Here is a 26192-nt window from a genome sequence, read left to right as displayed (position 1 = left end):
CTCTCTTTCTCTCTCATGGTGTTTTTTTTTTTAAATATTTTGATTGATCAGATGGGAATTTATTTCCATCTCCTCTCACAACCATGCAGAATGAAAGAGAAGACATGTTAGGCTCAGAGAAGATGCTTCATGGGCAGTAAGGCAAGAAGTGAAGAAGCGGCAGCTTCTCTGTGCACCACTCAAATAATGTATTTGGCCCAGACTGCTGTGTGTATTTTAGGATAATTAACTACAATTATCTGAATAATGAAATTCCAGCTTTTCTCCAAACAACCAAAATTTGGAAGAGAAACTGACTTGCATAGAACTTAAAAATATTTTTATCATTTTGTGAAGAAGTAAAATAATAAAACACCTGTTTCAGGGCAAACAGGGCACTCTTAAGCCAAAACAAAATCTTTTTTCCTCTTTAGGCTCATTCAAGACATTGGTTTTGAATTAAACAATTTAAAAGAAAAAAAAGTAAGAAAATCCAAATCTAAGACCTGAAAAGAAAACTATAATTTAGCACAATATCCATCAAAATGAGCCAGGCAAACCAAGCTGGTACAGAATCACAAGCTACATATGGAGGGAGGTCATGACAATGCAAATTGTATTAATAAGTGCACATGAGGATAAAATTTTCAACAAGCCAATCCTATTTGAAATTAGATTTTTAATCCAGGAGAATAACCCAGGAAAAAAAACCAAACAAATAAATCTTGTTTATAAACTATATTGTCAAATTCATGCACTTGAAAATGCTACAAATACATTAGTAGTTCTCAACCAGTGGTCACAATTTTAGTTAAATTTCTGTATCAGGAACCAACTATTAAAAAGCTCACTGTGTTAGAAAATCAGCAGGGTTTCTTTTAAATCTCAGAAGACAACAGCCAGGAGTATGAACAAACTACTACAAACAGCAAACACTGTAATTCATACAGCAGGAGATCCTTGTACACTGAAGTTTTTACTGTCAATTACTCCAAAGAGCATCACAGCATAGGTGCAGACTAAAATGTATTACAGATGTGTAAATGGTTTTGGTTTGTTAATAGCATTTTAAAATTTATTTTACATGAAAGACAGGCACATTCACTGTACACTACAGACTTATTATATAAAGTAATTTCCATTTTGATGAATCTGAAATTAGGGCTTCCCATCCTCCAGGTACTTTCTTTTGTATGCAAGGATAATGATGAACTGGGATTTTTGTTTTGAAAGTGAATTAGAAGATTAAAATATGTTTAATATTACTGCTAAAACAGAATTTACAAAGATCAACTTCAAGATAGAAAGCACTTCATAGTACTCTTCAATAATTTAAACAACCTCAAAGAGAAGGCAGAGCATGCCAAAACAAGTTCCTCTGTTTTCAGTCACAGCATTCCTATCTGTATTGCAATAGATCTCAGAACTAGGACAAGATTTTCTCATTCCTTTGCTGGGGAACAGATTTTTTCAGGAAGCCTTCTATAAGGAATGATATTAATATTTATTGGGTCAGGACTGTGTGTCAATGGAATCACACAAAGTTTTCCATCAAACAAAATACATTTTCTTGCTTATACATTTATATATATATTCCTTCTTCTATATGATGGAAGGGATGTCACAAGTGCTGTGAAATTACTTCCTCAGCCATGCTTCTGCTGCAGTCATAGAAGGCTCATGTTGTCCTTGGTGCAGCACATTTTCTGATGTACACATTGGGCAGCAATCTCTCTTCTACAGGCATGATCACCTTCAGCAGCCAGAAAAATTGGCAATGGACCTGTGGCTATGGACCTACCCCTCCACTGGCTACTTTCCAGCAATATATATCTCTCTACTATCTATGTCTGGAAAAATGCTGCACAGAGAGTGCATTTCACATGTTTTGCATTTGAGCTTTCCATGTGCTGCAGAATACTTGTGTTAAGTTATCTTTAAAATAAAATAACAGTTGGAAACAAAAACGGCATTTTGTCAGCTCTAAGTTAATTGCAAGAACATTGAACAAGTCATATATTCTGTGCCTGATACAAACACCTGTCACCTACTTTTAAAATCCCAGCATCTCTATTCTTCTCATGCACCCTTGTAGTACTTGCAATTCATGAGCACAAATATGGCAATATCACAATAACTCTCATCCCATCCCTGAAAATGGATCTGTGTCCACAATTGGTACAAATTGTCTAGATACAATTTCAGGAGCACCCAAGGACAGGAGAGAGGCACTGCATGGGAACACTGGTAAGGGGACAAAGAACAAAATGGTTCACACCAACAGTGGTGGCTTCCCTACCTCACCAGTGAAGCAGACAACAACCTGCACAGCAGCTTCTTTTCTATTAAACCACTCAGACACTTCATTAACTGGCTATGAAAATGAAAAATTCAATCAGACTCTACCTCCCATGTTGCTGATGTTAGTTATTTTAATAAACCATCCACTATCATTAAATTCTGGTGAGGAAAACATAGCTAGTTAGCAATAAAACTTACAATTGCTCTTCTTCTGCTTAAAAGTTCATTAAATGAGCAGAGCTCTCACCCTTTCAATATTTTTTCACACATGCAGAAGATGTACTGAAATTAACTACCTGGTTAATGTAAACAAATAGATTTGAAGTTTTATGGTAATGTCAAACCCAGAATACTACAAGAAGTGGTGTAGATGCTTATATGGTGCACAAACATGAATGCAGACATGCTCACAAACACATCCTAATGATGCACTTGCTCAGTGGCACAAAAATCTAATCTCTAAATTAGATATGTTGTGCTTAGTTTTGGGCACCATGACATAAAGCCACCAGAAAATGTCCAAAGCAGAGCTATGAAGATGGTGAAAGCCCTCTAGGGGAAGCCCTAAGAGGAACATCAGAGGTCACCTGGCTTGTTCCTGGAGGAGACTGAGGAAGACCTCACTGTGGTCTCCACAGTGCAACACCTGCAAAGGACAGGCACTCATCCCTCCTCTCTAGTGACCAGTGACAGGACTTGGGGGGACACCATGAAGCTGTGTCAGAGGAGGTTTAGGTTGGATGTTAGGAAAAGGTTCTTCACTCAGAGGGTGGTAGGACACTGGAACAGGCTCTCCTGGAAAGCTGTCACAGCACAAAACCTGACAGAGTTCAACAAGTGTTTGAATTACTCTCAGATACATGGTGTAATTTTTGGGGCTGTCCTGTGCAGGGTCAAGAGCCACACTTGGATGATTCTTGTGGGTTCTGTCCAACTCAGGATATTCTATAATTCTGTAAGTACCAATGAGTTTCATTTTCACTGCTGCAGAACTACCCAGAGGGGTGTGAGTGTATCAGTGCACTCCTGCTCCATCCATACTGATCCCAGTGAGTGCAAGCCAGAGATGGAGCTCTGAGATCTGTGTTCAGAACATTTTCACAGAAAGTAAAAAATGGGATTTAAGTGTCTCCTTAAATATTGCCTGTGCTGACTTTATTCACCACAGGCTCAGTTCAGTCTAATTAGTGTTGCCAGGAATCTAAGCAAACGGAATCAAAGAGTAACTTCAGAAGAGACGAAGCAGCAGCAGCAACTGTCAAGAGTCTCTAATGCTTATTCATATGCATTAATTCAAAGTGCCCAAATTTTATCCATAATACATAGCAGGCAGCAGACAGTGAGGCTGTTAACTGGGAATGCTGGTGTTTATATAAGGAAACCCATCAGTGTACCTATGGAAAGGCTGTGAGCGTTTTACCCAGTGAGTACCAGCAGTGTTTGGCCTTCCACACTCGGGACAATATGAATATATCAAGGTTTTCAGAAACTCTAAGTATCCCTAGAGAGTCCTTGCTGCTCAGCAACAATGAAAACCATTCCCATCAGTATTATTTATATTGGGTAATAATAGCATATTACTTATATATGGACTCAATATCTCTGTGATGGATGGGTTATTAAAACGCCAATGGACGGGTCAGAAATACATCAATATTTTAGCAGCACTGGTTATCAACCCAAGGCTATGCTGAGTCATATATTTCCTTGTGCTGGGAAAAGCTTGGAGAATGCTACAATAAGTGTCTGAAGTGACTGAAGGCATATTTGGAAAAGAATTCAAAGCTTGTAGTAAACAGCATTTTCCTTAAAAACAAACTGGCAAGATTGATTCATGAAAGACAAATGATAAAAGGAGATGCAGGCAAATTTAAAAGGGAGATCTGTATCAAAGAAACTAATGGGAGTGACAGGCTGCAACTTTCAGCTTGAGACAAAGACCTGTTTGTGCAGCAGCTGGGTGAAGGTATGTTCAAAAACCAGGCAAATTGTAGCTTGGCTACAACTGAGTGGGGTGTGACCCAAGAGTGCCCTGTGCGTCCCCACACCTCAGCAGTGTGCTCTGCCTCCTGCCCCAAGACACAGGCACCTTGCCTGCAAAGAGCTCAGCAGAGCTTTCTAGAGATCTTCTGGAGCTACTGGAGCTTCCAATGAATCTAAATTAGTGGCAGGACATGAGGAAATGACTTGCTTAGATGAGCTGAATGGCTCATCTTATAAACTGAAATCAACTCAGTTGTGACAGGAAAGGAGGAGGATAAGGAATGGGGAATTATGCTGAGGGAAGCCACAGTGAGGGAAAGGCCCCACTGCAAAGGACACTTGCTTGACTCCTTGGCATTTTTTAATGGACATCACACTGCTAACAGACTGCAGAAGCACTCCATGAGAGCAAGTGCAAACCATGCCATCGTGCATCTGTTATAATGCTAAGACCTTTCCACTGATATTTGTAGTGATATTTGAACAGGTAAACATGCCCTTAAGCCTGCAAGCAGGAAAAAGCTAACAGAGACTTATGAGCTGGAATGGGAAAGGCAGCTCTGGTACAGCCAGGGAACAAGTGCAGCAAATCCTAATGGGGCTCTAAAAGAAATTACACTTTCCCTGCCCCTGAGAATAGCTCCACATGTGTTTTATCTTATCACCAGCAGTAACTGCACCAAGGGGGTCCTGGTGCTTCAGTGGCTGCAGGACCAGGATGACTGTGAATATGCAAATGGCTTTTCTTTATATGATTATATCAGTCCTTAAAAAATTAATTCAAGTCTTTCCCCCTCCCAAAGCCTTTGTGCTCTTAATACAGGGTAAACAACAACATTAACTCTTCCTCATGCCAATTAAATGACATTACTGAATCCTTATGGTTGGGACTAACCTGTTTTTTTTTTTTTTTTTACTGTGTCACTGAATGTAGTTTTGAATTATAAAAATCTCAGGTTTTCCATCTCCAAAAGTACCATGTGACAAATTAACTGAAAAAATAACGTAAAACTACACAAAATTATCCCTTTGTCTAAGTCCTAAAATTAGATTTTGTTTGAAATTATAATTGCTGAACTTGACTGCAGCTTTGTTCCTTGGTGGTGACCTCCTCCTCACGTACTTGAAGTACAATAGGACTGAGATATAAATGTTTGATTTTAACACAAATGGAATGATTAAGACCTTTGCTAGGTGAGAATTCCATGATTTGGCCTATAAAAGGGCACTTAATTATCGCTTGGGCTATGTGTCACTGACTATGTCACATCCTAAGGCCTTAGGAAGCCACCACCTGTCAGCTGTGTTTAACTCACCTGAGCTGCAGGGGAAAATACTATTAACTTCCATCCTGATGAACCTACTCCAGGTGTTTAGCTTGGTGGATGAAAACTTGCTATGCCACCATAATATTCTCATAGTCTAAGGCCCAACCTCCCAGCAAACAGGACTTAGGAGGTAATGTCACACCTCCTTCCCACTTCCTGATTTTCCTGCTGTGTTGGTATACAAACCCTGAAACACACAGCTTCTAATTTATTCTAACACTGGTATAACTCCAATGATTTTGGGGGAATTTTTCTAATTTATACTTATGGCAAATTAGGTCCTACAAACTTCATATATATATATAAAGAGAAGTGGTTATAATATGTAGATATAATTTTCTTTTCTTATAGAAAATTGTGAAGAAAATTTAATTACATTTAGCCCATCTGTAGTAGTCAGATTAATTAAATATTTCTCTCTGCACTTATCTCTAATTTTAATGTCAACAGAGCTGTCCTAGTCCATGTTATGTTCCCATTAAAAGGGAAAAGAAAATTGCTTTTAAAACCTGCAGTGAAATGATGTGAAGTGTCTGCCTTAAACTGACAAATTCAAGGAGATTTAGAGTTAAAAGTGCCAACTCTTCCAATAACTCAGTGTTATTGCGGAATATAAAGCACCCAAAATCACAGTACAGGGCAGTTTATACAGAGCCAGTTCACAGAGAGTATCAGAAAATGCTTTCCATACATTGAGGCTAACCAGGGTTTCAGTGGGCAGATCTAAGAGCGCAGTGAGTCAGAGGCTCCAGCAGCGGGGGAGAGCAGCGACAGATGGGAGAGCACAGGGGGCAGGGACACCAGCTGTGGGACCTTGTGTGACAGGGACACACTCCAGTGCAGGAGAGCACAGACAGTGGGCAGAGACAGGGCTCTTGGACCTCTTGGAAATAAAGTGGAAAAGGAAGGATATGAGAGGAATAAGGCAATTTTGAATAGGGTTCAGAAATGAGGAATGTCCTTTGCCAAAGGACAGCAGGGTCTTAGAGGCCACAGGATACAAAATCAGAAGGTCTCAAAATATATCTGTAAATGAGGAATCATCACTGAGTCAGAATGTTTCTATTGAGGTCCCACAGTGACCTCAGCTCTTGGACCTACATCAAGCTTGATTTATCAATGACCTAGAAGAAAACAGACAATCATCATAGCAAGCTTTGCTCCTACAGTCAAGTGTAAGATCTCATCCAGGATACTGATATGGTCTTTAGGTGTGACACAATAAGATAATATGTATTTTAATACAACTCACTGTACAATCTAAGAAAAAAGAAATTAACCATGTTTGGGGCTGATCATATAATCATAGAACTGTATGGGTTGGAAGGGACCTTAAAGATCACCCTGTTCCAAGCCCCTGCCATGGGGAGGGACATCTTTTGCACTGTTGCAAGTTTCTGAAAGCCTGACAAAACCTGGCCTTGAATCCACCCTCTGCTGCACAGCTCTGAGGATGGGACAAGCACACAGTAAAGGATGGTAGCAGGTGAAGGAGAGAAAAGCAATAGTCCTTGACCGTTCAGTAAATGACTATTCCTAAGATAGACAGGAAAAATAATTAACTCTGAGAGAAACCAGTCAGGAATATTGTGCCTTCTCTCCCACTGGCAAGTTTGAAATAGAGCTGGATGTTTTTTCTTAAAAAAAAAAAAAAAACAACAAAACTCCAACTCTTGTATTAGAGCAAACTATTGGAAAGGAAGCAGAGACCAATGTATGAAAGAACTATGTTTTCCCCAGCAAACCTAAAACTTATGCAACATTAGAGTGAAATCAAGATCACAGAGGACTGAGGGGAGCACTTAGTGCCAAATGCCCTTATTCAACTGATAGAAAGAAGCAAATGATTATTTCAGTACAGGGCTCTGTTTACAGTACTTTCCAGAATCTCTTCTGTGCACTTTCTACACTAGTCTCCTCAACAGTCTTTCAAAAGTAGGTCCAGATAATTGCAAGAACTGGGCTGTGTCTCAGTAGAAATATTAAGAGAGACTAATGTTAAAAGCAACTGCAAATGTGCACTTTATTCCGGCATATATATTAAATTAATAATAATAGAAGTCTAACTGGATGCATTTTGACAGGCACAGAGGTTTCTTTCATTTGGGTTTCTCTTGGCTGTTTTTTCTGAAAGACTGACAGAATTATGAGGAAGAGTGGAAAGGAGATACAGGAAATTACTTATTACACTTTTGTTTTGCTTTGCTTTTTATGAGAAGAAAAGCAAGTAGTGGGATGGTAAATATGGCCACAGATATTTTCTGCCTTCAGTAGCATCCAGCTCAAGGGTCTGTTTCCTCGCTGTGTTACTTCAGATGAAGTCAGTGGAACAACTGTCTTGAGCAAACAGACAAACAATGACATTTTGTGATAAAAAGGAAAGCATACACCAAAACTATGGATTTAAATGGCAGTCAAGAATGTGACAGATAAACAGAGACACATGAATTATGTATCATACCTCCATCATTGTCCAGGTTATCTGCACACACCATTTCCATGACAACGTTACATCCCGAGCCACTCCAGCCCACTTGACAAACACAATGCCACCCATTCTGATCAAGAGTGCACCTCCCATTTCCATAACAGAGACCTGGGCAACCATCTAAAAGAGAAAGTATGAAAAAAAGCTTTCATGAAGGGATATTTTCTCTTATTTTGCAGTTGCAATTATTCATTAACATTCCTACTTCTAGCACTATACTTGCTGCCTTCAAATGTTCACAGCTTGAGAGCCACTTACATTTCTGGCCAAATATGGAAAAATCCCCAACTTTGTCCTTCCCTTTGCTTGGCCAAAAGTAGTTTTTCAGTGAGGAATAAGGATTTTTAGTGTTTAATATCTTGTTTACAGGAGTAAAGTCATGATATAAAGTTCTGAAGTCATGTCCATCTCTTTCTCTATTGAAAAATAAACTATAGTTCACTAACAATATCACACACATAGTCAAGATTTATATCAAAGATGCACACGGAATATATTGTCTAAATGACAAACTGGCATCTGTGGACCTAATCCTACACATTGCAGGGAGTGGAAGTGACCTTTTTATTCTGTTCATAAATACTCATCTGACTGAGAAAAAGCCAATTTGATTTATACTACAACACACTCTTCCCACAGAAGGCAATTGAGGGAGCACTGCCTTCCTGTTCCACTCTCTTCCTTTAGAGCTGATTCCAATAGGACCAACACATGCCCCTTGGTGGTGCTGATTCTAGATCAAAACTGGACCAAGGGCTGTAGCATCCACTCAATTATAGACTTGCAAGCTCTGAATCAATAGTAATTTGGACATTCACATTTAGATTTCTTGCCTGTAAGAGTGAGAGAGGAATGGTCTCTTGGATGTGTACACTCATGTCCATCTGCTTGCATGGTGCAGTGCCAGCTCAGACATTTCTCAGATCCTCACCATGTCACACATGGAGCCAAAGGACAATGGATAAAGCTTGGCAGTAAGACTGACAGAGTGAGTGGCATCACTTCTAAGCTGGCTCCTTTCTTTTTGCCAGCATGGACATACAGGGTCTGAAAGCCCCTGTGCACCTGATACTGATCATCAACACATAGGTGCTATCAGAGAGAGGGGTTTTTTGAGAAGGAGAGAAGAATCAGTGCCTGACAGCCCCAAGATCCTCCAATGGAGTTTGGAGGAGCCAGTTGGAGAGTCTGGTGTGTCAGGCTGTGATTCACAGCCCCACATGCAGCACATTTCCTGGTAACTTTACATGAGACACATGATCTCCCTCCTTCTCACCCTTGGCACAGTTTATCAATCACATCTGCAAACAGAGGAATCAGAGAGTCTGACTCTCTTACTCAGAAAAACTGGAGATGGGTGGCACCATTTTCTCACACTGAGTTATGGAAGATGCTACTCCAAAACAACATGAACTTGGCAACCACCAAAGATACAGTAAAAGCCTCTTTCAGGGAGCTGGGGGAAAGGGCAGGATGTGAGAGCTCTTTTGGGTAATGTGGACGTTTTTCCACTTTCAATCACTGTCCTGCTGAATTAATTAATTTCTTGTACATTATTATATTTTGCTACTGTGTATGGTTACCCCCTAAGTCTATAAATGCAACAAAATGAATGCTTAGGTGCTTTTATTATTATCTAATTCCAAAGAAATAAAACAAGAAACAGAAAATAAGCACTGAGATCTTTCTGAACTCATGGTTATTTTGGTGTTTCAGTGAGCAGCATTTTTGGGAGGGGCTGTGCACCACTGGTGTGGGGCAGGCACAGGGAGTGCTGTCACACTGGGAAGGTTCTCACACTGACATGAACGAGCAGGACCTGCAGCAATGCACGGGAATCAAATGAGCAGCACCAGACACAAAGCAACATCAAACTTAACTCTTGGATCGTATGATTTGAAGAGAACTAGATCACATCTGGCACAGACAGCTTTAGAAAACAAGAGCATTGCTCTAGCAAAAGAAACTTACTTCAAGCATAAATGACAAAAGAATACTTTTATTACTTCTCATGGGAGACAGTATCAATACAAGTCCTCAGCTCTGGCATTACTTTGGATGGTAAACAAGACCAAAAAATGGATTTGCCTAACAGAACATCAGATGGCCCTGTAAAACATGCTTACATTGGTACAACTTTGCAAATGAGTTGAGCACATTACTTATTAAAAACTGCACTTTCTGCTGTAAATCTCTGTGTGTGCATATATATCTGTATATATTTCCATAAACAAATGTGTCATCTATTCTGGGAACCTAGCAGTACAGAAGCTCAAACAAAATGAGTAACAGAAAACACTCCATTCCCAATACTTTTGTATATTTTCATTACTTTTTTTGGAATGCTGATATGAAAAACTTACCTTGAACAGCATCTAAGTAGTGAGCTTAAAAAAGAAAAGAACAAAACTGAGATGGATCAAACTTCTGTACCAAATGAAAATACATTTGCTTATGGCTTGACACCTGGGGGTTGATATACAATGTCTCCCTCTTCCTGCAGGTAGAGCTATTCCTGCTGCTGTGACCAGAGCATTGTGTTTGTGATCGTTCTCCATTTGATGACAAGCGTGCAGGGACCACACCTGGCACTGCCTACAATGTGAACAGCAGGTCTTTTTATCCCTTCAAGTATTTTGGTCCTTCTCTGGATTTGCTCTAAACAATCTTCAGAAAATTAGGCTGTTCCTCCATCACAAACCTAATTCTTGACTTAGTAAATTCTAGAGCCAGGGAACTGAATTATCTTAAAATGCTCCAGATAAAGATAACACATTTTAGATTTTTTTTCAAGAAACAAATGTGAGATCTTATGCTGCTCATCTCTGACAATTAGATAATAATTTCACTTTGGGACATTTTAGGAAGAAACTCTCTTAGACTTTTCAAAAAACTGTTGAATTTCATTAAAAATAAAACGATTACACTTTAATAGTAGACTAATGACTTCTAAAAAGATCCAAAAGCTTTACCTTATTAGGAGTATTGTTAGCAGTCAGCTCTAGGAAAAATACCATTAGCAGTAAGTAAAATATGTAAATCCTCAGACAGAAAGGCAAGAGATTTAATGCAAGAATTATGTAATGTAAATAATAGCTTTGTTTCCTCACACCTTCTACTTTTTAAACATTTTTTTCCTTCCTGACTATAACATTCATGTTTGAACACATCCCAAAGATATGTTAGGACTGAGCTATCTTTCCTTTCTGTTTTTTTTTTTAATTAATCTGTTATTTCCTCTACACAGAAAGCTGTGCCACGCTGCTATTCTGTGGGACAAACAGAGTGCAGAGGCACCTTTTTTACACCTGCCTGGATTCTGAGTCTCAGTTTTTCCAAACAGATTTCAATCAGAATGATGGTTATCTGTATAGGACTGGATTAAGGTTTTATGTATTTCATTTCTTGAGGTACAAAAGCCCCTTACCTATGGTGCAGTGGTCCCCTTCCCATCCTGGGCTGCACTCACACTTGCCATCCTTGCACTGCCCGTGCTCGGCGCAGTGGGAGTGGCAGGTCCGCTCTTCGCAGGTGGGTCCCACCCAGCCCTCCTCACACTGGCAAATCCCTCGGGAGCAGACACCGTGGCTGCCACAGTCCAGGGTACACAGCTCTGCACAGAAAAACAGAAGTACAGCACGTGGAACAGCACTTCCATACTGCAAACAGACTTTGCATCAAGACTAATTCACTTCTGTATGAATGTCACTCATCAGCTGGACCAAACATGGGATTTTATCACTCAGTACTGACCTTATGCAATCTGGCTGCCTCCTTCTTTAGCAGTTACTTTATTTATTTGGGGTGTGGACTGCAAATGTTGGCTTTGCAGAGTAGAGTAATAGGTCTGAAGCAGACAAACAATGACATGAAAGAGTCTGTATCTTTTGACTAATTCTTCTGAGACTCAGTTCTAAAATCTCTTACAAACTCAAATATTGTGAACTGAATTAAAGGATAAAGTAGCACATAAAATACATATAAGCAAACCAATCTTATAGATATTCAAATGTCTGCAGTGATGACAAAATGCCCTTCACTTGTAGGACAGAGAGCCACCAGAAAGGGAGTAAGAGATGAGGCAAGCACCTCACTCTGACAGCAGCATGCAACATGACATGACCTACAGGCCATTCAGATCCCCCCAGTTCTAAAATGGCTTTCGAGGATTCAGACTTTTTTTCCTTCCTGACCTTCATGAGTCAACTGCTAAGAAACCAGGAAAGCTGTTTCAAGTAATACCTCCTTCATTGCCCTTGGAAGATTTCTCTACCTGGGCACTGTAGAACAGCCCTGATTGTGAAGTGGTATGAAAGTCCTGAATTGTTTCAACACATCACCATAGGCTAATTGCAATTCTGCTTCTATGTATACTAAAGTTGTTCTGTGAAAAGAATGGTTTCATTATAGAAAGGTTCCACGTAGTTTGAATTTATTTAGAATAATTATTGTAAAGATACAGAATTTGCTTGTTATCCTGTAATTAACCTGCTACAGAAATGTCTCCTCCTTCTTCCTCTCAGAAAGCAGCTGATAGCACTTAAAGTATAAGCCAAGCTCATGTCTACTCCCATTTCAAATGTCAATTCTACATATTTAGTTGTGGCAGGATTTTTCTCTTGACAGATTTTAAACAATGATCATTTAGATCTTGGAACTATTGTATATAAGCATCCTTAAAACCATTTGTAGTGACAAATGCTGTCACTTACATACCAAGAAAAGTTTTTAAAGTTTAAATTGAAATCTTATCTTCCAATCATTTTAATACAAAGGAAAAAGCAGCACAGAACTGGAACAGCACAGTGACATCAAAGACATGCTGGGCTCTGTCTTGAGTGAGAGCTTAGCCCTTATTTTTGGTAATAGCCAGGGTGACAGCACAGTGCACAGTCAAAAGGATGAGTGAGTGACAAACTGCAAGAGCATTGTCCAACTCAAATTCAGAAACAGAAGGCACAGTAAAGAACATCACACAAAATTCAGTAAAAGCAACTTTAAAGTATTGTCCTTAGGAATGAGGATATGATTCTATGATATTCCTGAAAGACAATATGTAAGACAAGAAAAGAGACTGCTCTATTATATTCAAATGAAAAACTGTGCTGAGTCTGGGGCATTATACCTTAGAAAGTCTTGATTGCTGCCTGCTGATCACATATTCATCTACTGCTTCATGCCTTGGACTGCCTGCCTGCAGGTACTGGAAAGGATTTCTTCCCCCTTGCTGCATAATTTGTCTTGGCTGTTTTGTTTTGTTACTTGTTTGTTCTTGGAAACCTGGGAGATTGCTTGGAGGACCATAGGAGGACTTGATTTCTTACTCCATTGGTACTGAAGATGTCCAAATACTTGCTCCTATGTTTAGAAAGTGAATTGATCCCACCAGTTCACAAAAGCATCACTCCCAAGCAGACTGGCAGAGGATCACTGGTTTTATTTGAACCTATTGTTCCAGCTTGGACATTGGTCTACTCGTAAAATTAAATCTAGCAAATACTTTAAGAATTTAGGCTGCTAGAGGGATGTGTTTGATCTCCCCATATCTCCCTCTAGTTCACTATAATTATTGCTTATGATATTTTACTTCAACTGGAAAAGATTGTTAAGAGAATATTAATAAATATTGTGTAGTTTACAATATACTGAGCTAAGTGGAACTGATGGCCATCTTGACCCTCTGGATTGACATTCTACTACACAGACTGTTGCAGCTTTGGGACTGGCTTAGTTCAACTGATTCCAAAACTTCAGGGAAGACTGTAGGCATTGGAATACAGAAGTGGCAATGGCTGAAGTGGGGAAATCAAGCAATACAGAGAGTTTCTGACCCTCTCAGCAGTGCTAACAGCTCCTGCCACTTCTCTGTCTGTAACCAGACCCAAGCACCAGCTGTGGAAAAGCTTGAACACATTCCCACACACGGCATGCATGGCTGCACTACCCCACAGAATCTGATCATGACAAACTCATCTTCCAAACAAACAAAAGAAATAACAGCATGGAGCTGAAGGCAATGTAGGCACACTCCTACCACAGGGACAGGGATAGATCTTGCACACATCTCCCTTTTAAAACCAAAAAATTTAACGGACCTTAAACTGTTAAAAAGTTTTCCACTGTTTTCCCTACACATGGAATAAAATGTTTAAACATAACCTAATCTTTAATGAAGTGGAGATACTAGATTACTATCTTATAAAAAATATCCTAGGTCAGTATATACAGTATTCACTCATAAGGCTACTTTTTGTTCTGTTTTCCAACACAAGATCATACTTGAAATTAACTTACCTAGTTATTGCATTTCCTGCTAAAAATTAATTTTTCCCCAAAATATTGAGTCTGAATGTTCTTTAATGAAAACCAAACCAAATTTTGTAAGCACCAGATGCAATGATATGAGGCATCTTAGTTTGGACCAGACACTTTCCTCAGCTACCCTAGCTGACCTGCAGTTCAGCCAATTCACACTTTGTCATCACTGAGGCAACCTTGAGACTTACATTCTTTTTGGTGATTTCATAAGCCTTCAGAAGTGCTGTTTACCATGATAATGTATTCTTCTGCCAAGCAAATCCAAGATTCTCCACAGACTTCTCATGCAAAGCAAGGGAAATCAAGCCTAATGTCATCTTATTAATGCTGTGGTAGAACATGCAGCTTTAATCCACAGCTAATTCAAACAACTAAGATCAAAAAAAGGATTATCAGTTCAGGTTGTCCTGCTTTTAAATGCAAAACTATTTCTTAACTCCTCCTGCAGATAAACAAGCCCAGAAACCTTTGTGTAGCAGGGAGCCACATTAGCATTTGTGTTTGTATTGAGGGCTTCTGCCAGAGACTGGACAAAATGAGATACTCCAGTGAGTGCTCAGGGACCAACTGCAATGGGAAATTATACAGTAACTTTAACTAGGTAAATAGCTTCAAATAAAGCTGATGTGGCAAAAATTCACACAGAGGTGAAGGTGGACAGCAAGTCATACAGCTGTTCAGCTCATGGGAGCATCTTCTTCCTTCCAAAGCAGTTGGTCCTAGAGGACACAGAAGCCCCACAAAATGCAGCAGAGCCAGCACAGTGGGGAAGGGCTCTGAGCTGTGGGTCAGTGCAAGCAGCTGAGACAGCCAAAAATGTCTTTGACTGAAATAGCTACTCCTCCTCCTCCTCCTCCTCTCCATCCATCTCGTGGCTCTGTGATCCCTGCCTAGTGCTTAGCATGGGAACACTGGTGAGATGATTCAGATCATGGAACTGTCAGATAATTATTCAGTTTATTTTCCTGGGTTAATACCTGCCAGCTAGCTCAGCTAAATCAGCCCAAGGAGAGATCAAAGCAGCCATAGAGGCAGGATGAGGGAGGAGATGCAAATCCCAGCCTGGACAGAGACTGTCCTGCTGAGGAGCCACAAGCTGTGCCATCATCTGACTGCAAAGGACAAGAGCAGAGAGATGACTTCTGTAAGGTAACAAGGGAGGCAGGTGACAAGAGGAACAGTTTGGATTAGTTGATTCAGGGATATTACATCACAAGCCTTTACTTGTGCTGCTCCATTAATTGCCATTCATTCCTGCCATGTACAGTGCCATGCTCACAATACCTTAGCTCCTTGACCATGCTGGTGTTTAGGTTACACAAACCCATCTCTTCACTGCCACTCCTGTGTGTCACAGTTTAGTGGGACCTACACCTGCCTGCCTCAGCTCTGGGCAGACCTTGTGCAGCAAGCTGGGCTTCAGGCTGGTCTGTGGCTGAGACCCCACGCCTCAGCACATGTGAATTTTCAGGGTTCCCAGGACACCGAGTCACCCAAATTCACAGTAATTCATGGCCCCGTGGCAGTTTTTGTACCTGTACACTTTGAAATTCAATAAGGTTCTCTAAATGTAGGCCTGGAAAGTCAATTTTGGTTTTGAAAAAAGCCCAGGCATGCAGAGTCACTGTGAGCATCCTGCTGGCACAGCACTGGGGATGGCCTCAGCTGACCCCAGCAGCTTCCCTCAGACTTTCATCAAATACAGTTTGCATCAAATCTGAAATTCCAAGTCCTTAGACTCACACCAATTAATGAAGAAGAGACTTAAAAAATGTTCAATTCAGTCTAGAATTTTTACTGACATGCCCTTAATTCTGAATGCTCATTAATTTCTTGGAAAAAGGCAAATGTGAGCTGTGAACCATTATTTGTACATATTCTTGAGGAGGAGACAAATAGTTGATCATTCCTGAGCTAATCTAAAAAGCATTAAAAATTCACTCCACACTCTTCATTTTAATTACCTAAGTCAACAATAAGTTCTTTCAAATGTGTTTTATAATAAGTTCCTACTTATGTGTTATGAAAAGGGAAATTAAAGCTAAATATTTTATAATTTGTAATGATAGGGAAGATTTTAATGTTAATTCAACATGTGTCAGAAATAACTCCTAGAAAATCATGCTAAGAATACAAAACTATATGTAAACAAAAGTGGCCAAATACTATGAAATACTCATTATACTTTTGTTCAGTGGTGAGTCTTGTTCTACAGACAGTCTAAACTTTCAGTATTATATTCATAATTTTGCTATCCATTTTTTAATAAGTGGTTTTCCATAAAGATTAGAAATTAATCTACCCTGACTTTCACCCAATAAGCCTAACTGCTAGAGGCAGCAAAAAAAATCACCTATCTAGCCCTAATAAAGAAGTTTTTTCAATTTAAATATACATTACATTTAATAAGTTTGCATGATAATTTCAACAATGTTCCTGAGCTTTTTAAATTACCTTCCTGCTGTGTCCTGGAGACAACACTGTTCTAGCTTTTATTTTCAGCAACTGACTATATTAATATAATTTTTTACACCACAAGAAAGTTCAAAAATATAAAGTTTTAGGAGTTTCAAAAGCATTTGAGTTTTTTTTTTCTTTAAAACCTAATGGAAATTTGTTCCCCTTAAAGAAGGTTACCTAGGAGTGCCCAGTAGAGCTTTCATGCAGACATCAAGTTGTACATATCTGTATTAGAGAGATGTTATTTTTATGGTGCAGCTTATCTTATTTTCCCAATTCACATGAATTTCTTTGGTAATCTGGATGTTAACTGCATCTGATCTTGGCTTTCCCAGCAGTGTCACAGAACCTTAGTTAGGTGTGTAATTTTGAACATTCTTAGTAAGCCACAGCTATGCCAATAAACCATCCCTGGAAGTGTTCAAGGCCAGGCTGGATGGGGCTTGGAGCATGCTGGTCTTGTGGAAGATGCCTTTGCCCATGGCAGGGGAGTTGGAATTGGATCATCTTTAAGATCCCTTCTAACCCAAACCATTCTGTGACCTATGATCAAGCAAGGGACAGCTTTTTTAGGGGCAACACAGCAGTACTACATGGGTTATGCCAGTGTCCGGTGAGACTGGCTCTTCAAGCTTGAGATGGAAATCAAAGGGATTTGCAAATGTCTTCAAAACATTAATGCTGAAGTCCTCCTCTGTCACCTGCCAGGTTTTGTGAACATATTGCCTTTGGAAAACTGAAATCAGGTTCCTGTGTGGAGAGGCAGCAATGGTGCATTGCCCATCTCTTCCCTATCCTCCACACCACTGAGGAACATGTGATGGGAACTTGCCACAGAACTTAATGTGAAATTTAGTACCATAAGAAATAAATCAATACGATAGATTATCCCCAAATGACTGATCTATTTTAACATAAATTTATAAAGAATACAGCTGCAAAAGACTTCAGAGGATTATCTATTATCATTTCAAATTAAATCATACCTGGCATCCCTGAAAGCTCCCAGCAACAGAGAGCAGGACTGTACTATGACAGGTAATTCATACCACTATCAGACCATCTTCACAAAAAAATATTCTCACAATCTGAGTTTCTCTTGCTGCAACACTCTTCATGCATTGCATGCTAATATCTGACACTGAAATATATTAAAGGTCACCTCACAATACCACAACAATGTGCTACCGTTGTGCGAATAAATTCAAAGCAACTCTTTCTGGAAAACGATTGCATTGAATTTATTATCATATATCTTTCCAAAATAATTTTCACAGTCATTTCCAAAGATTCTGCCCTTGCCCAAAGTGGGACATGGTGGCCCATCCCAACAAAAGACTCAAAGAGTGAGATTCATCTCACCTGACCTGAAACATTTGTCTGAAATACTTTTCTATTACAGTCTGTTATCAGACTAGAATGCTTAAATTTATTCAGCTATTGATATTTATCCTTTCTGACACTGTCACGAAGCAAGACTGTAGCATGCATATAAAACTACGTTAAGCGAAAGAAGAATTATTTGGGAAAAAACTTAAGGAGAAAGCAAGTCCAACTCTAAATTGCATCTGCCCTCATTTCTGGCTCTGAACGATGTTAGAGAGGTTCATAACATATTCCAACTATTTACAGTTTTCCATGAATTACACAAACATGCCTTAGCCCCCTCAAATACCATTTCTTTCTTGTGTCTTCTTGATGTCTTCCAATACTTAAATTCATATTAAGTACCCTCTTTCCTGCATGATTACATGACTGATAACCTGTTTCTATTTTCTCTTCAATAGATCATTGGGTTTTGTTATGAAATGAATTAGTGATTCCAGAAAATAAGCTTTTGTGTGGTCTCACTAGCATTTAAAAAAAAAACAAACCAGCACAGCTGAAATCTGAGTAAAGGACTGGCCCAGGCACTCTTTACGTTTTGCTCAGTATTATTTCAGGAGCTGTTCTACCAGGAGGCAAAGAGGCATTTCAGGAGGCCGGGTCTTCCTCAGAGAGACAAGAGTAGCAGAAAAGAACTATTGAATAGCCAGTAATTCAGAAAATAAATGGGGGGGGGCAGATCTAAACTTCACACAGCCCTGACTTATTTGGGCTAAGTCAAACACAATTATTGCACAACCACAACCATCAACTATATCTACCAAAGGTAAAACTTCCCCAAAACTTCTTAATTCCCCAAACATTACTTCATTTTAAACCTTCCTACTCTAAGTTCTATGTAGAAAACCTGCCTGGTGTCTTGCCTTGCAGTTACCTAACTACCTTTCTTATCTTCTTACCACAGGCCACAGCATATAAAATAAACCCACTGGAACTGAAATGCCATATCCTCACTGTTTGTTACTCACAATGTTTCACTACCCATAAAGTGGTGGTTTTAATTGCTCTCTGGAAATAATCCTTCCATCATCTCATTGAACTTATTCTTGATGCATTAGGTACTCTATAAATAACTCTTCTAGCCTCCAGTAGGAAGGTTACCATTAGCACTACCGTGTATCACAAAATATATGAATGCATTGCATTTAAAAAGCCCTTTTAGGTAGTTTCTGATAATGCTACATCTATTTACAAGTATCTTTTTGAAACAGGAAGCCTCAATTTGCTTGAAAATTTATTTGTGTAGAAAAGTAATCAGTGGACAGACAGAAAGGTCTAGAGGGCAAATACAACAGAGGCTGGGGAAATGACAGAGCAACTTTTTCCTCTTCTGAGATCTTTTATCAAACTTTTTTCACCCAGCTTTATTTTTCATCTGATGAAGATTTTCTTCCTGATCCAAATCCAATTTATATATATATAAAACCTCACTCTATATCGATTTTGCTGGGGTTCAAAATGGTATTTTTACAGTACAAAAATTTAATCAATACAGCCTGAAGAAGCTGGACTGGTAATGGTAAACATACTAACAGATATTTCATTTCAGGCAGCCAGAGCACTGAAAATTGATACCACTGAAAAGGATTCCTCATTTGGCACTGGGAACATCTCTGTTTACCCAGCCACAGCACTGGGGTAAAAGAGAACACAACTATGCTGGGCTTGCCACACAAGAGACTTCAGCTGCAGAACTTGTCTCTTTTTTAGATATGATACAGGTTGGCAGGTTGGACGAGACCAGTGTGGGCAATGTTTAAAATAAATGAGCAGAAGTGTAACTTAATAGCAAGGAAGATTAGACTGACACAAGGGCAAGGAGAAGCACAAAGAAATCTGACCAAGACATTTTTAAAATATTGTTACCCAAGTAAATGTGGAGTTTCCTTGTCAAATTTGGTCCTGTTTTATAATTTGTCTTCACTGTTTCATTTCAAGTTGTACTTGTAGCACAGCAGTGAGATGTCACTCATCACTGGAGACTTACACTCTGATTAACAAGCTCTGAAATTCTCTGCAACACCCCAAGAACCACAAGAGGAAGTGCTGTGCAACATCTACCTTGTTGGATATTTTGTTTGATCAGGAGACTGGTATGAAAGCAGTCCAGAACAATCTGTCATGAGCTGTGATGAGCGAGATGAAAGCAATGCCTTTGTGCTCACTCACAAGGGGAAATGCAATTCACAGCTCCTCGGACTGAAAAGCCAGTTGTGCAGGAAAAATGGGAAATGTGTTGAGCAAGTGATAGACCACAAGAATCAGGGAAGGCATGAGGCCTGTGATAACCACGAGGAACATGGAGAACAACCATGGCTTTGTGGGGAAAAGGGAAATAGGCAAAGAGATGGCTCAGTAGGTTCATACACTGTAGCTGTCTCACAGGTACAGCCTGAACTAATACAGCATCAAAAGAAAATAAAGGTTTTGAGACACCTATTTTCAGCAAAAGTTCACCAGATTGTCTGAGGGGATCAGGATATGTCTATATAAGCAATAAATCTTCTGTGGTACACAGAACAATGATTGCTAACACTGATTCAGGCTCTGCTCAAAGCTTTCCACAATTATTCAATTACTAAGTTTGATTAGTGATATCCAGTAAAGATGTAATGTTTATTTAAGCATTATTTGTGACAAATAGGCACCATCTTTAATTCACTGGCTTACAGGATGACCTTTGGATATGGGTCCACTCCCAAAAATTGTGCTGGTCTGTGCTCTGCATGTTGGATGTACTTGCTGACTTTAGTAATGAAGATATATTTTACTTATCCTATTTGAAAGAGCTAAATATGCTGAAATTGGCAATACTTCTCAATGTATAAGAGGAACAGCTATTCAGATTCAGCTGTGTAAAAGCAATTGCAGCCCAAAAGTGACAGAGATGCCATTGCTGCCCAAATCAGACACAGAGCTGGCACTCAGAAGGAAAGGGGATAATGATCTGCAGAACACACATCTATGCACTGGGACTGAATGCTTTTAAAAGGATGTGATTTTTATCTTATTTTTTACACTGAAGAGCCAGTCTACATGGACAGATGGAAATCATGTTAAGCCTGGAAAAGAGAAGCTTCAGGGTGACCTGACTGTGGCCTCCCAATACCCGAAGGGAGCAAGGAGGAGGGAGAGGAACAGTGGACAAAGGCATGTAGTGATAGGACACAGGGAAATGGCTTTAAACTGAAAGAGAGAAGGTTTAGATTAGGTAGGAACAAATTTTTAACTCTGGGGATGGTGAGTCACAGACACAGGTTGTCCAGAGAAGTGTGGGTGCCTCATCCCTGGAAGTGTTCTGTGCCAGGTTGGATGAGGCTCTGAGCAACCTGATCTAGTGGAAGATGTCCCTGCTCACAGCAGGGAAGTTGGAGGGTGCCTTTAAACCCAAGTCATTCTGTGATTCAATGAAAGAGCGAATCAACTAAAATAAGGCTCTGTGTGTTCCCAACAATCAGTCTGTATGACAAGAAAAACTATTGTGAGAAATCAAAAGTCATTACCAGCTTCTAAGTAACATCTCAAGTTCACAGGCAAAAGCAGATGAAGAAGCTGGCCTTGCTTCCTCCCATTTTAGCACAAATAAACAATTCCTTGGACAAACTCAGCAGTGAGGCATAACAAGCTCTTGCACAAACCCAAGGAACACAGCCTCAATCAGCACAAGTTCCACAGCGCTCAGCATCTGCCTACAAACACTGTGTCCCTCCACAGGCAGGGAGCAAATGTCCCTGGGCTCACAGCTGAGCCTGGGCAGGTGAGTGCAGACACAAAGCAGCTCCCAGTAAATAAACCATAACTTCCTCTGTGTCAGCAGCACAAACAGAAATAGCAGCATGCATCTGGCAGCTGCTCTCTGCCCGACTGCTGCCAAACCAAAGGTGCAGCTCATGACTTGCATTTTTTCTGTGGAGCCTGGTACCAGCTCCTCAGAGCTGGCAGAGGCACCACCAGGCTGGCCACCCTTTTTCAGGGCATTTTTTAATTCAGCATATGGGGGACCAGAGCAGGAACTGAACAATCATGTGTCATGTGAACAATCAGCTCTCTGCACTCCATCAGAAAATGATTTTGGACCCCAAGGTGATAGACACTATTTTAACAATGTCTTTATAAAATAGCCAAGGCTTCCTGGACTGAAGAATGACATACCTGAATGTACACTGTAGCTACAATACACAAGGAGTTTTTGCCCCGTTGCCATTAAAATATTCTTAGATAATTATTATAAATTTAATTTTCTTTAAACATATTTAAGCAAATGTCCTTAAGGAGGGCAGTGACTGGGAGACCCTTATATGTCTACAGATATTACCCTTGCAACAATACACACAACCAAAACCCTTAGAAATGCATTATGTAGGGAAGTTCTCATGGGTTTGACTTCTACCAATAACAATTGCCTATTTTCAGAGGAAGTTAAAATTCACAGACTCTGCTGCATAAATATTTTGAAATGATAGCTATTTTTGTACAACACTTACCATGACAACAAAAGATATTATAAATATCTGCCTTTTAGGGACTGATGCAGCACATTTTACACAATAGTTGCTCTGAAATTCACTGAAGGACAAAACCTCTAGTTCTATTGCTCTTTTGTACCCTTGCTCTTACAATTCTCATTTGTGAGGAAACAGAAGGTCACTCTAACACAAGAGCCCTCCTTTAAACCATGGTGGTATGGATAATTTGTGAGAGTTTCATCTTTGGATTCAGCTTAGCAAATTAAAAATGTAAGATTTCCTATGTCATTCCTGTTCTGTTCATCTGGGCTACTTTTCCACCTCCACTGCAGCATCCACCAGCAGAATTCTCCCACAGCTCCTCTACCTCAGAGTCCTCTTTTACAAAGGGTTATTGTAGACTACAAGCCTTCCAAAGTCAGAATATCCATCTTGACATTTTCTTGAATACAGACTGTTCATGAACGACCTTTCCATCCTATACCCTGTCAGTTGTTTCAGCATGGTTCTTAACCCTGTTCAGTACATTGAGTTCTGTGCAGGTGAGAAGGCTGAGATGTGAAAGAGGAATGCAGGCATTTAACTATAAATATACACCCTTAAACCCCTTGCTTACCCTACTTAATTCAAAGGTCCTTGAACCACTTCAGCACCTGAGTTGCTACTGAAATCCCACTTACCAGGTTTTGCTACTAGATAATGACAGCAGCTTTATGTTAAGAGCTCTACCTTTGCAATCTGTAGGACCTTGCACCAGTGCTGCCCAAGGATCCTAAGGAGCATCCCTCCCCTGTAGAGGCACAATGCCGTGCAGACAGAGAGGAAAGGCTCTGTCAGCCTCCAGAGTGGAGGATAAACAGAGCCATTTTGCCATCACCAGAGCAATTTGGGTCCCTCCCTCCTGGGTAAGCCAGGAGTTTCTGAGACAGAAGCATCCAAAACTGGGTCTGTGGATTCCACCCTGTTGAAAAAGTAATAGCTGGCTGTGAATTAGACTAGGATTTACAAAAGCTGACTTAACTAAATTGCATTTACATTGGAATGAGGAGTATTTCCATAAATTGCTGAATGAGGTGCAGACAGCAATAGATTAAGAAACTTAATTTTCAGGAAGAAAAAGGAAAGGAAAAGGCCATTAATTTTGGCATATCTGCAAAATAAGCAGCAATCAGTTGAAAAACACCCCATGTTTCCTCATTGTATATCTCATACCCTTGACTTATCCTATTTCTTAAATCAATAAATTACTACATCAAGTATTTTTGGTTCCCTGCGGACTGATTTAAACATGAAGGATAATTAATTTTTATTAGAGTGCTTCTTCACTGTCTTAAATTTCTCATGTTTTAAATTTTGCAGCAACACGTATTAAGTGTTCCAATCTTTAACTAGTATGTTTTTAATAGAAACCTTGCTCACCAGATATGTTTTTGCAAACTCTTGTAACTCTACAGGAGATACAAATCAAACTAGTCACACATTGTTTTTTCTCCTCAATGAAATATACAGTAGTAGGGAAGAGTCTTTCTACAATGTCAGACAATGTACAGCAGGGGAACTTCAATCATCCTTTTAATTAGCAGAGCAGTACCAGGCAAAGCTCCTCACAAATTACAGAAAGAGGACAGTTAGATGAAATTAAGCAAGTCCATCATTTCTTAAGAACAAAACAGCGAAGGACGTTTCCAGTATAATTAAAAAGTTCTTGAGATTTGTCTAAAATAGGGAGCAGAGTGGCAGCACCAATGTGCAACTGAGCAGTCTACAGAAAATGCACGACATTTCATAATGTACTGAGGAAATTTCAAGGCTATTTTCACTACTGCAAGCTCTTTGTAGTGAACATCCTTGTCCTTGGTAAATGAGAACGACTGACACCCATACACTGCAATTCCCTAAACCTGAAGAGTTTCTGATTACGATGAAATGGGTTCACCTAATTATTTTTTCAAGCTGCAGTTTTTGATGTTTAATTTTGAAACCTATTTGAGATTTCTTGAACTACATTAATATACTGTATTATGCCTTAATTTCTTTTTGAAGTACTTTACTGTAAAAAATGCAGACTTCTAATGATTTTTAAATTACTCCACTCTGCACATATCAATTTACAACAATTACAGCATTTTGCATTTTTCAAAGCACTTCAGTTTTAAAGACGTTTTTTGCTTCACAAGATATCGAAGGAAGAGGCTGCTGATTCATTTTTACCCTTTGTAAAATTACCACCAATCTTGCTAGGAGAGCTTAACCAAAAATAGATATGCTAAATATATACCATCTCCATATAATCATTTTAGGATGAATGTTTTTGTGACTAAGAACTGCCAGTATTCTTTTCCCAATCATAATTAGGTTGCTTCAGTGATATAAATGGATTCAGCAGAATTATGACAAATGTCCTGGAGTAAGGGGACAGAAACTGGCCTACTTTGTCTGAATAGAGTCTAAAGAAATGAATGCAGGACAGGATGTCAGAGGCATCAGCTCTGTCACAGATTTCTCAGTCTATAATATTTTAGGCACAGTGCTGCAATTAATTAGTGACTCAGGGCTGGATTCTCACCTAAAACACACTGAGACTGCACCGCTGGTATCACTGCAGTTACACTAATTTATGCAAGGCTGTGCCCCCCTGAACAACTCTGTCATCCATTTTCTCTTGATTTCTCTCCCTTAATCTCAAGGCTCCATGTTAAAGGTGTCAATCTGAGAACAGAAGATGAGCTTTTTTGTTCAGTTGATGCTGCACCTTCAATTAGCCAGAGCTTGCCTTCTACCTGACAGGAGCAGTCAGCACCACGAGTTTGATTTTCTCTTTCTGAAAAGCACTGCCTAGACACCTCAAGGGGAGATGACTCATTAACATCAAGGCATTTTGGGTGACAGCCTATAAACAAAGCAACAAAGATCCATAGACAGTAAGTAGAAAGATGACTATACTGAAGTCCTGGTGATATTAAAATAGTGCAATATCAGTCTTCCATCCTACTGACTGTGTCATTTATCAGTAGATCACACCCCTACTGCCCAGGTCAGCTGAAATGTATGCTGAAGGTCTCTAATGGATTTTCACAAACTATCATAACAGGGTTCAGCATGGTATAAAAATGCTGAGACTCTGAAATACTCCAAGGATGACCTTTTTCAGTACAGGTGACTTTCACAAAACATATTATATAATCAGTCTGACTTGGAACAAAGTATGAAATTTCTGTTCTCCACATCTCGTAGAGGCAGGGGAAGACTAAATGAGAAATGGAACTCAGCCTCTTGTGCATTTCTCTTGGGCACATCTACTGTCAGATGGCTAAATTGGTAATGGCTGAACGTCCTCAAGCACTTTGGTGTGACTTGCCAAAGGATGACCAAACTAGGGAAAAACCCTAAAATTAAATGGGCAAAGTGACAAACAAGATAGCAACGAATTAATTCCAAAAGAGAAGGTGTTCATCTGTGTTGTGAGCATTATAATGGATTTTT

General features: G+C 39.6%; 1 protein-coding gene across 5 annotated transcripts in view; it reads right to left on the bottom strand.

Annotated features, from left to right (window-relative positions):
- TENM1 (teneurin transmembrane protein 1) overlaps positions 1–26192 on the bottom strand; it is a 776824-nt gene that overhangs the window by 87931 nt on the left and 662701 nt on the right. For 4 of the 5 annotated variants that reach the window (XM_077186191.1, XM_077186192.1, XM_077186190.1 and 1 more), the window contains 3 exons: positions 11507–11692; positions 10443–10466; positions 8053–8199 (listed from right to left, as the gene is read on the bottom strand). In XM_077186191.1, coding sequence (XP_077042306.1) covers positions 8053–8199; positions 10443–10466; positions 11507–11692 — 357 coding nt within the window. The remainder of the gene's footprint in view (positions 1–8052; positions 8200–10442; positions 10467–11506; positions 11693–26192) is intronic. The other variant, XM_077186193.1, reaches the window with a different exon arrangement.

The sequence above is a fragment of the Agelaius phoeniceus genome, chromosome 14 (assembly GCF_051311805.1).
Source record: "Agelaius phoeniceus isolate bAgePho1 chromosome 14, bAgePho1.hap1, whole genome shotgun sequence".
Classification (NCBI taxonomy): Eukaryota; Metazoa; Chordata; class Aves; order Passeriformes; family Icteridae; genus Agelaius; species Agelaius phoeniceus.
The sequence above is the reverse complement of the archived record's forward strand: the minus strand, read 5'-3'. Positions and strand labels throughout refer to the sequence as shown.